This window comes from Lontra canadensis, unplaced genomic scaffold (genome assembly GCF_010015895.1).
Source record: "Lontra canadensis isolate GAN:19392208 unplaced genomic scaffold, GSC_riverotter_1.0 scaffold14, whole genome shotgun sequence".
NCBI classification, from domain to species: Eukaryota; Metazoa; Chordata; class Mammalia; order Carnivora; family Mustelidae; genus Lontra; species Lontra canadensis.
This window is the reverse complement of record NW_022631008.1, coordinates 26,359,576-26,374,121: the sequence shown is the minus strand read 5'-3', so window position 1 is coordinate 26,374,121 and position 14,546 is coordinate 26,359,576. Positions and strand designations below refer to the sequence as shown.

The 14,546-nt window shown below is 36.3% G+C and overlaps 1 protein-coding gene across 1 annotated transcript in view; it reads right to left on the bottom strand.

The window, feature by feature from the left end:
- CDC40 (cell division cycle 40) overlaps positions 1-14,546 on the bottom strand; it is a 50,183-nt gene that overhangs the window by 31,407 nt on the left and 4,230 nt on the right. The window contains exons 2-3 of the mRNA XM_032858305.1: positions 5,617-5,703; positions 262-391 (exon numbers count right to left, since the gene is read on the bottom strand). Of these exons, the coding sequence (XP_032714196.1) occupies positions 262-391; positions 5,617-5,703 (217 nt within the window). The remainder of the gene's footprint in view (positions 1-261; positions 392-5,616; positions 5,704-14,546) is intronic.

Genomic DNA, 14,546 nt, shown 5'->3' with positions numbered 1-14,546 from the left:
CAATAACAAGTGTTCATTATCAAGTAAAACAGAGAATATTCTGTTTTTAAGGCCACAGACTATTTATTTCTAGTACTCAGAAATAACAGCATATTTAGAATGATAGCTAAAAACATGAGTTCATCTTCCCATGTGTATAAATACAGATGTGTTTAAGGAAATACACTACCTTAAAAAGGAAACTAGATTAGTAAATTTAAAAAGAAGATAAAACAGATTATTCACACAAAAGCATGTCAAACTAAATCTTAATCACCTTACCGTATGTGGCAAATGTTCTTCTTTGCTGTTCAAACATAAAATCATTGATATGAGCTGGTTCGGCATATCCAGAAAGCATATTCCTAGGGGCAGCCATCTGCTGTGTCCTAAAGGGATTTTCTGGTCCAAACTGCAATGTTATAAGAAAAAAATAAACTTAAATTCTGATTTATAAAGCTAAAAGTACTAGAATTATTGTACAATATATTATCAACTCTAAATCATTAGGGGCTATTGGGGGACATACTGGGTTCCTATTGGGGAACATGCTCCCCACACTTGGTTCGGTACAGCTGGGCAATGACTGATTAGCACTGTTTGTCAGCCCCTAGGTCAGAAAGAGAGGAATCCAGCTCTCCTAAGTCTATGGGGGCGGGGTGGCTGGGGGGGGAAGCTATTTAAATTTAAATTAAGTAAATTAAATTAAGTAAAAATTCAGTTCCTCAGTCACACTAGCCAAACTAAGACTTCAAGAGTCACATGTGGTTATTGGCTAATACATTTCCACCATTGCAGGAAGTTCTATTTGACAATGCTGCTCTTGATAATTGAAAGTAACTGTATTTTTGTCTAAATCCTGATTTGGGATTTTTTTGGCGGCTTTTTTTTTTAATTTGTAAAGATGATTTTTGGTGACTTTTATTTCAATAATGGCACTGTGATGTAATTTTAAAAGATACATGTTTCTTCTCCACTAGATTATGAGTTCCTCAAAGGTAGAGACTTAAAATCTTCAATTTTTCCCATAATGCCTGGCATACAGAAATCACTAATGAAGGAAAGATTACTCAGAATCCCACTGGGGGCAGAGAATAGGAAATAGAAAATAAAAGTAAAATGCTTGAAAAAGTCCCCAGAAAAGACATTACAAATGAAAATAAAACTTCTCTACTGTGAAAAGCCACACTAACAAGTCTTATACAAAATAGTACATTATTCTGTGTTTGGTTTATAATGCTTTAAGCTTCCACAATGGTTTCTAAATGTTACTTACTTTGATCTGTGCAAAAATCCTGGAAAGTTAAAGCGGTATTCTCCTTTTCATGTTAGAAATGAAGGAAGAAAACTGAAGATGATGTATTTTATCTGTCCTAATGTCGGAGTTTTAGTCTTAATTGGTAGAACCAGGTTAGAACAAACCCTAGTCTAGGATTCCACTGCACTGTAACATTCTTTAAATGTCAATCATAGTAGCTTTTTAAAAAATTGGGTAAAAAAGTACCAGATTACATCAAGCACTATTAACTTAAAAATATTTATTTAATGGTAATGGAAAAATCCAACTTTGTATTTTTTTTTAAAGATTTTATTTATTTATTTGAGAGAGAGGGAGAGAGAGGGAAAAGTGCAAAGGGAGAGTGAGAGGGAGAAGCAGACTCCCAGCTGAGCAGAGAGCCTGACATGGGACTCAATCCCAGGACACTGAGATCATAACCTGAGCCAAAGGCAGATGCTTAACTGACTTAAGCACCCAGAGAAAAGCATTTTTAAAAAAAACTTATTTATTTATGTATTTGAGAGAAAGTGAGGGCATGCGTGTGTGGGGAGAAGGGCAAAGGGAGAGAATCCCAAGCAGATCCCCCACGGTTCGTGGAGCCCCACACAGATCCCACGGCCTCTGAGATCACGACCCACGCTGAAACCAAGAGTCCAAGGCTCAACCGACTGAGCCACCCAGGGTCCCTGAGGAAAGCATTTTTAATTTGTTAAGACACTGGTAGATAAATCTAAGAAACCTGTGTATTGTAAAGCAGTGGTTCTCAAAAGTCTTCAGAAGGTAGAATGCTTGAAGGTCAATGTCTTAGTAGTAAAACATCAGAGGAATTAAGAAAACTTACACTGGTAAAAACTGACTGTATGAAATCATAATAATAAGTTTACACATAGAATACCCCCCCAAGTTACTGAACTAATAGTCATATAATACTTAGATTGCTGGTAAGTTTTTCACTAATATTTACTGTAGTCATCAATGTTTAAATACTTATAAACAAACTTTAAGGTAAGAAGAGCCTTTTGAATAACTAAATTATTTTCCACAAATTTGGAAAAGATCACCACCATTCAATTTTATTGGCAGAACACCTTGATCTTTTAAGATATAAAAGCAGTTTAAATATTATTAATATAAGAATATTTTATTAGTGTGGGTTTTATGACCTTGGGCCTCAGTTTCCTCATCTACAAAATAAAAGAACTGAACTATCTGATTTCTAAAGTTTACTCTAACATTAGTATTTATAGCAGCCCTCTGGCCAAAAAAAAAAAATCTCTGGCCAGATTTTTTAAAAAAACTAGGATTTTTTTTTCCTTTTAATTTTGGTATTTTTTTCTATTCCTAAAAGTACTATTATTTTAAATCTGAAAATCTCCCTGAGGCTTAGGGATTTTATATGAGTCTACAAAAGCTGGCAAATACACATTTCTCTAAGTAGATCCAAAAAGGATGGAGTGAAAGGAAGAAAAGCAGTGGACTAAACAATGGCTAGTATCTCTTCAAGTTCTGTCTGTAATTTGAGAAAGCTTATCTGGATACTAAGTTAGACCATTTAGGAAAAGTCCCTGGTTGGGAGGGAAAAACATATTTTATAAAATGAAATGGTCAATTCAGTTAATTTACTGAACTAGCAAAGTCAAAGTATGTGCATAGGGGTGTGACATGTAAACCCCATAACAGTCTGCAAACTGGTCTTCCAGCCACAGAGCAATCGTTAGGAGTTACATGAACTCACATTCTCAAATATGTTACTCCCTCACAGTATAACCTGAGACTTGGTTTCCTCGAAACAAAACAGGTGTTAGAGTACTTATTGCACAGGATTATTGTGAAGACTAAAAGAGATAAGGTACCCAAATATATAAATTCCTCACTATGCTACCTGGTATACAGAAATAAATGACAGTTTCATTTCATTAGTTTCTGTTCCTGTTCTTTTCCATCATGCAAACCCTTATCAAATTAGCCTTCCTACAAATTCAGCTCTGATTATGCCACTCTTTAATAAGAATTTTAAAAATCTATTTATCATCTATTTTAAAAAAAAGATTTTGTTTATTTATTTGACAGAGAGAGAGATCACAAGTAGGCAGAGAGGCAGGCAGAGGGAGAGGGGGAAGCAGGCTCCCTGCTGAGCAGAGCTGGATGTGGGGCTCAATCCCAGGACCCTGGGATCATGACCCGAGCCTAAGGCAGAGGCTTTAACCTACTGAACCACCCAGGCGCCCCAATATTCCTTAATTTAAATAGTTCTTCCTCTGCGCAACTTTTTCTTATCTTCACAATCAGATACAATTTCTCCCTTAACTTGAATACCACTTCAGGCATATACAAAACAGTCTGGTCTCTATCTTTTTTAACAACAACACTGAACGTATCATCTCTGGTAAACAGTAGCTCGAGGAGAAGGATTGTATCTTTTTTCCAACAATGGATTCTCACCATATGGGAACGTGAATTTCATCAAGCAACGTTCCTGCTAACACCTTTCCACACTTTGCAAATTATACAGATCCTAGTCATAAAATTCAAAGGTAGTAAGTTCATTTAGCAACCAGGAAAAATAGTAATTTTTTTCTCATTTGTCCACGTCATCTCTCTTTTCTTAAACTGATGACAAGCATCAGTGTTCTAACATAAATTAATTTATATTTTGAATGCGAGGCTCCTTAACATGAGAAAAAAAACCCAGAATACTAACAGGATTGGTAATCTCACAGAGGATGATAGGCCTAATGCCTCACCAGTATCACCAAAAAAATCTTAATCTCCTAAATTTCAAAAATTCTAGTCACACAGCAATATATTGGTTATGCAAAAGGTCTAAAAATGGAAGAGAAAGAGACTTCATATAAAATGCACTGACATAAGAACGTCACACCACACTACTTCCAAATTTTCTTTTTCTGCATTTAGTGGTCCTATTTTATGGAGGCACTTTTCATTTAAAAAATCATGAAGCATATATGTGATATACAACCTTTCTTCATTGTGCGAGCTAAAATGGTACCAAGGGATATGAAACAGTCTATAGGTTCAGCAGGCTAGAAGGATTTAAGAAAAATAAAATAAGATTTAAAATGTGCTGCAGTACGAGAAAGAGATCTCTGCTTACTGGACACCCTAGGAACCGCCGGAGCCCTGTCATCAGCTGTGCTACATATTTCAATTGCCATATTTTAAGTAACTACAGAAACCTGAGCAGGCAAATTATACAGAACAGCTTTATGACTCTGCTTTATCCAAAAAAAAAAAAAAAAAAAAAAAAGGGACAAGTGACTACAAGCTAAAAAACAAAAAATTAAAAAGTACCTCTTTCTCTATCCAGTTGCAATAAAATATGATCCCATACCCCATTTTTAAAGTATTTCTTAAAGACCCTGCTACTGAAGGCCTATTTTGTTTTATAATGACCATTTTTTGGCATCTCTATTTCTCAATCAGGCATTCTTTCCTTTTTAAAAATGAAATAGCTAGAAATTTTTTTACACCAAGACTTTCCTAAATGGACAATTTTCACTGTTTTTTTTTTTTGCCTTTCTTCCTTCCTCATCTTCTTTATGCTTCCATCACCATTTATCACCATCACCATCATCTTCACCATCACCACCATCTTCATCATCACCACCATCATCATCATCACCATCGTAAGATATCTTACCCAGAGCAGGCAATACACACTGTGACCACTACTGAGCAGCGAACACGTTAGCATGGCATTTCTTCCCAGCATTTAGCACAGGAGCATTTGTAACCAGATGTTTCACAATATACTATGCACTGATGATGTTAATAATAAATTCTTTTTCCCTCATGGTTAATTTGTAATACTCCCTAAACAAAACTGAGGAAGATGTTAACTACATTCTCGTCCAAGAATCAGATATTTAAAAATTTCTTTTTTCAAAAGGCATTGTTTCATTCTGTCAGATGTCATATGTTGGTAGATGAACAGTAGTGGATTTTTAAAAGTACATTTTCTTGGGGCACCTGGGTGGCTCAGTGGGTTAAGCCTCTGCCTTCAGCTCGGGTCATGATCTCAGGGTCCTGGGATCAAGCCCCGAAGTGGGCTCTCTGCTCAGCAGGGAGCCTGCTTCCCCCTCTCTCTCTGCCTACTTGTGATCTCTCTCTCTGTCAAATAAATAAATAAAATCTTAAAAAAAAAAAAAAGTACATTTTTCTTTTCCTTTTATTTAAAAATTGAGATATAATTGGCATATAATAGGACATATTTTTTCAAAGTTTAAATAGCATACTCTCTTGAGAAAACTCTGAAAAATTCACCAACTGTTTATCTAATTATGTATAATTCAAATGCTTTAGCAAAAGGCAGAATCTTGAATAGAATGTCTTCTTACCTCAGGAGCAAACATGGTCTCATAGGTAGGATTATACTGAACTTCTTTGACAGCAGGGTCAAGGTGAACTCCAGTCTCCAAATCTTCCTAAAAGAAAACCAAATGAACATTAAAGATCTGACAAGTAATCATTTTATTCTGGAAACTATATTAAGGTCACACTAGCTATTTTAATACCAATTTTATGATTATTGTACTAATACCATATGATTAATAATTCTAATACTCAAAGACTAATAAAAGTAATGTATATAGGTGTAAAGGTTAGAATGCATAACAATATTTTTTTCCTTCCAAAATGCTGATTTTATCCGACCTGAACAAATTTAAAAAATTTCTAAATAGGCTAATAAGCTACTCAAAGCTTTAAATTAAGAGAGCCCAAGTCCTCTTTTTTATGAATTCAAAAGACCTAACCTCTGGTTCCAAATTCAGGACAACTACTTCTTTATTCAGCAAACCTTATTAGACATATACCCAGATGGCACAGGTTCTGGGCTACAGAAATGTCAGGGCCCCAATATTCTAAATCTAAATCTTACATTCTACACCAATGTTTCAACCTTCTGAAATTCACCCCCCAGTTTAATGAACATAAAAATCTCATGTCCACTACAGAATCACTGGTGATCTCTATTTTATGTAACTACACCACCTGCTACAAATATAATAAGTTCCAAATTGGTATCTCTAGCCTGGGCCTCTGCTCTGAATTCTAAAGACTTGTGTATCTAACTTTTAGCTCGACATCTTTTCTCCCAGGATGCCTAACAGACATCTCAAATTTGCTATATCTCACTTCCCGTTCCCCCCTTCCCCAGTGCCTTCTTCCAGCCTTACATTTGCTTAGGCAGAAACTCCCAGAGTTATCCTCACTTCCTCTATCTTTCCTGTTGTATCTCCAATCCATCAGCAAAGCCTCTACCTTTTACATACATCCAAAGTTCAACCGCTTCTCAAGTCCTCTTTCATGGTCACCTCACAGTCTAATTTACCATCTCACACCTGATGACCAGGCTCCCTGCTTTTACCCTTGTCTATCCACAGCCTCACTTCATGGAGGAAGCTGTGTGATTTTAAAATACTATATTATGTTTGGGTTATGAACATTGGGGAGGATATGTGATATGGTGAGTGCTGGGAAGTGTGTAAGCCTGACGATTCACAGACCTGTACCCCTGGGGCAAATAATACATTATATGTTAATAAAAATAATTAATAAAAAATATTATATTATGTTACTCCTGTTCCAAATCCTCAAGTAACTTCTCCACTCAGAGTAAAAGCCTAATGAAGGCCAAAGGCTCATTACCAGTTGTTCTCAGTGAGTAAGTATGGCTCCCCGGGTAGTGCTATAGGGGATTTTATCTTCCTGTATTGTCCTGCCTGAGTATTTACATATTAAAAACATGTTATTCATACATATGTTTAATTCACATATTAAACAGGCTATATATACCTTTCCTTTAATTAGGCCAGTCAAGTTATATTTTGAAATTTTTAAGGAAGTTACATATCATCTCTGAATTACATTTCGGTAAAGCAGAATTACAGAACTGCTATTAGAAAATGAGGATGTTTGAATCTATCTGGTTGAGAATTAGCCTCCTCTTCTGAGATCTCAGAATGGTTGCCCCCTGTGAAACTTGCCCCCACAAACTTCCATCTTCACCAAGTCCTGTGCCAGTGCTCATCAACTCAGGCCTCACTGGCTCACTTGCTATTCCTAGAATTCACCAAAGGTCGATCCTGCCTCAGGGTCTCTGCATATACTATTTCCTTTTCCTGGAATGTTCTTTCCCTTGATAGCCACATGATTGTTTTCGCTCCTTTATCAGGTCTCAGTTTTTCTACTTTCCTCTTACCTTGCTTTATTTTTGTACATTATATTTATCATCATCTGCCACAGATGTACTTATTGTCTACATCCCTTACTAAAGATTGGATTTCAAATGCACGCATGTATCCTCGACCCCTAGAATCAACCCTACCATATCACCTTCTTTATTCTGTTGGCCTTTTGCTAATGTAACATACATCTGTCTATATAATACAAAACACAATTCAAAGCAGTATCAAATAATTTTTTTAAAAGGTGAGATATCATGAAGTTGATAGTGATCGTGGAGAAGAAGCAATGTCACTGACCAGTGAAGACCTGGTAGACTCAGAACAACTAATGACCAAAGACTAGAAAACAACAACAAAAAATAGTACTAGAGGCACACAGTGAGTATTCCAAAATTTTACCATTTGTAAACCATCCCTCACCCAAAGCAGGCAACTTAATTTCTCTACTTCTCAAAGATAGGGTTCCTCAGGTATGACTCCCTTGGACTTCCATCCTCTCTAGTTTTGGAACTGTCCATATTTTTACCTTATCTTCTTTCTCAGGACTTCAATCTCCTCCTCAAATTTTTATCTGCAATCTTGACCACAATCCTGGCCTCTGGATCTATATTATCTAATTGCCCACTGAACTACATGATATGGATGTTCTACCACATCAAACACTTTGCTATGTCTCATTCCATGACTCCACCTTTCCTTGGTAACAAATAAGGTACTGAATCTTACTGATTCTATCTCTGAAGTATTTCTCCAGCAACCCTACTTCTACTGGCCTTCTCATCCTTGTCCCCATTATCCTAGTACAGACTTCATCATATCTTGTCTCATCCATTGTAATACCTCCTTATCTGATAATACACTCCCACCTTTGCCTTATTAGATAAATCTCTGATTTTTAAAAATATCAAGCACTTTCACCCTAGCTGTGCTATTGGCGATATTACAGTCTTTGTTCCTTATGCATTTCCCTTTATTATCTGATAATACGTCATCTTCTTATTTTCTCTTTTACCTTCCCTTCTCTTGACTCAGGAAAACTGCTCTTCTACAATCATTTTACATAATTCCTTACAGCAACTATGATATTATATCACTTGTTGCACATGGTTTTTACTAACATTTTACATCCTCACTGCCTAGTAGAATGCAGCGTAATCAGTGCCTGTTCAATAAGTATTTGTTAAATTGAAAAAAGAAAGAGTCAAATCCATTGAGAAAGAGGACGAAGGCTGACTAAAGATCATTGAATTTGGGCAATTACGTCACATGAAACCTTTGCCAGAGCGATTCAGGTAGTGGGGTAGAGTATGGAAAAGCAGTCGTAAGAGACAGAACTATACCTAAGGATTTAGAAAAACAAGACAGTAATCATTTCTACTCTCTCAAGACATTTGGCAATAAAGAAAAGAAGAGATGGGGTGCCAGACTGAAGAATTTTTGAGGTAAAATTAAGTTTGTTTTTTCCCTCCTTAAGGAAAGACTAAGCCAAGATTTAGTCAATTATAAGCTACAGGATAAGAGAAAGTAGGGAGAAATCCAGGAAAAAAGCCAGCACAGTTGGAAGGTTATCCTCTGAGAAGAGGCGAGTCCTCTCTGAGATGAAACAGAGAGGACAAAGACAAGGATAGATGTTCGGAGTTGGTGGGAGATGTTAGAACTCACAACTGATGTTATTTTCTTTGCGTAGTTGGGGGAACAGACCTCTTCACAAAACAAGTGTGGTAACTTCAAATTCATTTATACATTTAACAAATATTGACTGGGTGCCTACTATGTGTCAGGCATTGTTCTAGGCCCACAGAAACAGATATTGCTCCCCGTCCTTGTGGAGCTTATATTCTTGTGGGGGAGACATACAATAAACCATATACTAAGTGAATTATATAGTTTGCTAGAAGAGGGTACGCACTATGAAAAAAAGTGCTTAACGACCTTACTGTTGTCTCATATTGTCTCATATAATTCCTATAGCACTTCTATGAAATAAGCACTAGCAACATTAAGTCACTGACCCCAAGAAGCTAACAGAATAAATGAGGAAAGGAAAAAATTGCAAGTAACCACAAAGAATGATGTTAAAGACACCCAATTAGCAATAAACCAAAAAAATCACTGACAGATTCTCAGTCAGGGTTCTTCACTGCAAACAGGGGAAAAACCCTTACAGACCAATTAAACAGCACTGAATCCTTTTGAGTATCTCATCTTTTCTCTTGGAATTGCCAAGAAGGGTAGAGACTTGGTTTGGGAAAATAGGGTGAGTATACAGATGGAATCCCAACTGAAAATCAAGCATGTCACAGAACCAGTCCACTGAGGACAAGAGTTCACCATTCCTGAACATCATTACTAAACCACTGTGGCTGCCACTGGATGCTGTTGAGACTACTGCCCTAGTTGGGAAACCAGACGTTGGCCACCACTGCCACTCAACATATTCTCTTTTCTTGCTTCTTTGTGGGTTGGTTTTAGATTAGAATTTAGGTGCGTGCCTTTGTCTGCTCAGCCTAAGTTACTGTCCTGAGCCTTAGCTGAAAGGGAGCTGGGGGAATGAGAATCTGGGCTTTTCACCACTGAAGGCTGGGGGCAGCAAGGGCTGTTCCTCACATTAAGACTCTTAGGAAGGGGATTCAGATGCGAGGCCATCTAAAATATGATCCCTATACAGTTAACCCCTGCACAACAAGGGTTTGAATTTGTAGGCAGATTTTTTTCAATAAATACGGTACAGTACTATAAATGTATTTTCTTTTATGGTTTTCTTAATAACATTTTCTTTTCTCTAGCTTCCTTTATTGTAAGAATACAGTATATAAAAGACATGACAAAGTATGTTTTAGTTGACTATTCATGTCATCAGTAAGGCTTCTGTCACCAGTAGACGATTTGTAGTTACGTTTTTGGGTAGTCAAAAGTGATAGTCGGGGAGGGGGGGAGGAAGGGAGAGGGTTGCTGTCCCTAACCTCTCATTGTTCAAGGGCGAACTGTTTACTACCCTAGAATGCACACTAGAATCTTCACCGATGAGAGACAGTATCTGCTGAATGTTGAGTAGAAAAATTCTAGGATCATAAAATTAAAATGTCATATACAAATGGCTTCAACTGCATAAAAACTAAATTAAATGCATTTCTCAATATTCAATTCTAGAGTAAACTGCTTAAACTAACAAGGCTTAGCCACATTCAGACCTCCCCAGTGGATTTCACAGAATATGTTTGCTAGAATCACTTTAAAATGTGGTTTATCAGATCTTTCCGATTAGGAGTATTTTGAATTTGAATTATTTTGAACAGAGTGCCATGAGATACCAAATTTTAAGGGCAAAGTATAATTTAAAAAGAATTACTCTTATATACACATCAGTGGCAACTGATAAAAAATATAAATAGATCCCAGTCTCTGGTTCCTGCTAAAATTGTAGAACAAATTGAACAACCCTCCAGAAAATGAAGAGTTTTTAATTAATTATACATTTAATTAGAAAAACTTGGACAATATCACAACCTTGTTTTAATACCCAAGAGGAGTTTAATAATAATTAAGCATGCAATTGAAATTACCACAGAATTAGAGAGGACTTCCATTCAGTTTTAATTATCCATAAAAATTAAAGTGCAGTGAGTGAACGGTACCCTATGGGTCATATAAGTTTGAACGGGTTATCTTCTGTTGAATCAAAGTAATTTGAGGATAATTAGATAATATTTACTTTTGAGTCCTTTTCACATTTTTTACTCATGTACATGATAGATGGAAAAGCACTCTGTAAACTATAAAGCAGAAAACAAATATTAATCATTATGAGCTATTTATCAATTTATAGTGCCCCCCCCAAGAAAGTAGAAATGAATAAACTTCCTAAGATGGACATTTACATGGATGAGATAAAAGAATAGAAATTCACATAAAGATATCCTTTGGGTTTGGCCCTTAATAAATGCAGAGGAAAAAAGTGATCTAGTTGAAGTTCATAAGTATAAGAAAGATCACCCATAAAGAAATTAGAGGCCGAATTCTCATTTTACTCAAGTTGGCTATGTTAAAGCAGGGAATGCACTCGGGAAAAGTAATATTCATGGACTACAATGAGAGAAAGCCAGGCCTGCTTTTACTTTTTTAACTTTAAAGTCAATTAACAAGCAACTCTTGCAACCCATTCATTACATGATTTCCAAAGTGCCAAATCTGACAGTGTTGCATTAAAATACATTTTTAACCAGAAAATAACTGTTCTCATACACTGGAGAAAACAAAAATGTTTGATGGGAGTCCTAGCAGAAAAGAAGTGAGAACAGGACTAAGATAATACATGAAGAGATAAGAACTGAGAACTTTCCAGAAACACTGAAGATCCATACTCCAAACCCATCAATTCCCAATTAAAGAAACCCCACAGATTCTGAGCAGGACAAACAAAAAGAAATCCACATCTGGGTATCCCATAATGAACGTGAAGACTGAAAACCACACCCCCCACAAAGGAGGCAGAGGGTAAGGGTCTTAAAAGCAGTCTGAAGAAAAAAGAAAAATATTTTAAATATGCTGAGAGAAAAAACTGCCCACTAAGTAAACCAAACCTGGTGAAAAGATCCATCAAAAAAAGAGGGTTAAATAAAAACATTTTAAAACAAACTGAGGGAGCATGTAGTTGATGGCTCAGTCAGCTGAGCGGCCAAGTCTAGATTTCAGCTCAGGTTGGGGTCATGGGATCCAGCTCATGTGGGGCTCTATGCTCAGAGGGGAGTCTGCTTGAGATTCTTTCACTCTACCCTCTGCCCACCCTGCCTCACTCAATCACTCTCTCTCTCAAATAAATAATAAATACTAAAAATAAAAAAAAAAAAAAAAGACAAACTAAAACTACAAGCATTTGCCACCAGTTAGCCCTTACAAGAGGACATGAAGTATGCACTGTAAGGAGAAAAAAGCAACCTCTTGCATACAAGATGCAAGAATCAGCTTGGCTTAAGGTCATCTTCTGAAGTTTAAATATATGTGAAAAATACAGGATGCTAATAGCTAAAGCAGGGGTAGGGGAATGTTAATAAAACTGAAATATTCTAAGGCTTTTGCACTGTTCAGTAAGAAGCAAAGTACTGATTAATTCAGGTTTTAATGTCTACGGGTAACCACTCAAAGAGCAGAAACTGAGGGCATAATTTACAAATCAGCACTGGAAAAGGATGGAATGATTAAAAAAAAAAAAAACAATCCAAAAGCATGGATGCCTAGTATACTAACTTCCTGTGAAGTCTGTCTTCTTTCCCATTACCGGTATGTAAGACTATACTTAAAAAAAAAAAAAATTGCTATGGCTGCACCTCACAAGTTCTGGTGAGTATTATTTTCCTTATTGCTCTGTTCAAAGTATTTTCCATTATTATTATTTTTTTATTTTGGCTCCTGGGTTACTGGGAAGTACAATTTCATAATTTTCAAATAAGGGAATTTTACAGCTAACTGGTTAGCTTAGAAGCATCGTGGTCAGAGAATGCGATAACATGATTTAAAGTTTATTGAGGCTTGGGGCACCTGGGTGGCTCAGTCGGTTCTGCCTTCAGCTCAGGTCGTGATCGTGGGGTCCTGGTGATCAAGCCCTGAATGGGGCTTCCCTGCTCAGCAGAGATCCTGCTTCTCCCTCTGCCTCTGCTGCTCCCCCTGCTTGTGCTTGCACTTTCCTCTCTGTCAAATGAATAAATAAGATCTTTAAAAAAAAATTATTGAGACTTATTTTATGGTTTAGAGGGGTTGCCAAACTAGTTTATGGGGAAAATCTAGCCTACAGTCTGTTTTTGTACCAACAAGCTAAGTATGGCATTTATTTTAAAGGCTTGTTTGAAAAAAGGAAGACAAATAGAAGGTATGACAAAGACTGTATGTGGCCAGCACAGCCTCAAATCTTTATTATTTGGCCTTTTACTGAAGTTCACCAGTGCGTGGCCTAGTGTATGGTCAGCTTTTAAAAAATGCTTTATTAGTGCTTGAGAAAAATATTCTGCTTTGAGTGCAAGTTCTTCATACCCTTTACATAGTTTGTTAATTTTGTTGTTCAAATTCACTCATAATTTTTCTTTTTTGCTTGTTCTATCAATTATCTAAAGGTATAGTAAAATCTCTGCTGTGATGGTAGATTTATCGGTTTTTTGTTGTAGTTCTATCAATTTTTACTTGAATATTTTCAGGTTACATTATTAGATGCATATGAATTTAAAACTGCCATATACCTCTTTGTGAATTGAACCTGTATCATTATGAAGTCTACTTTATTGATCTTAATACAACCAATGGCACTTATTTTTGTTGTTGTTGTTCAGTATTTGCTGGATATATTCTTTTTCCACCTTCTTACTTTTGATCATTCTGGAAAACTTAGCAAGCATGGCAAGAAAAAAAATGAAAGAAATAGAGTCAAAGAAAGAAAAAAATATTGTCATACTTGCAGCAGATCTAACTATATAAGTAGTAAGACCAGTTAAATTAATAAATAGAAAAAATAATGCTATTTATTAATATATTAGCATAAAAATAAGACACACTTAGAAATACTGACAGCAAAACTGCAAGATATTGATGGAGAAAATTAAATACTTCGGAAGAAATTAAAAATCTAAAGAAAACCTAAAGAAAAAAATAGATATAATATTGTCTCTAAATTGATCTGTGGTTCACTATAATCAAACAAAATCCCACCTGGATGTTAGTAAAACTCCACAAGTCAATTCTAAACTGTATATAGAATTACAGGGGATAAGAATAGCCACAACATTCTTGACTAACAACAACAATAAGGGGTGAGGGAAAAAGTCCTACCAAAAGATCAAGCCATAGTATTAAAAATGTTCACACCATGGGGCACCTGGGTGGCTCAGTGGGTTAAGCCTCTGTCTTCGGCTCAGGTCATGACCTCAGGGTCCTGGGATTGAGCCCTGCATTGGGCTCTCTGCTCCTCCTCTCTCTGGAGCCTGCTTCCTCCTCTCTCTCTCTCTCTGCCTGCCTCTCTGCCTACTTGTGATCTCTCTCTGTCAAATAAATAAATAAAATCTTAAAAAAAATAAAAATAAATAAAAATGTTCACA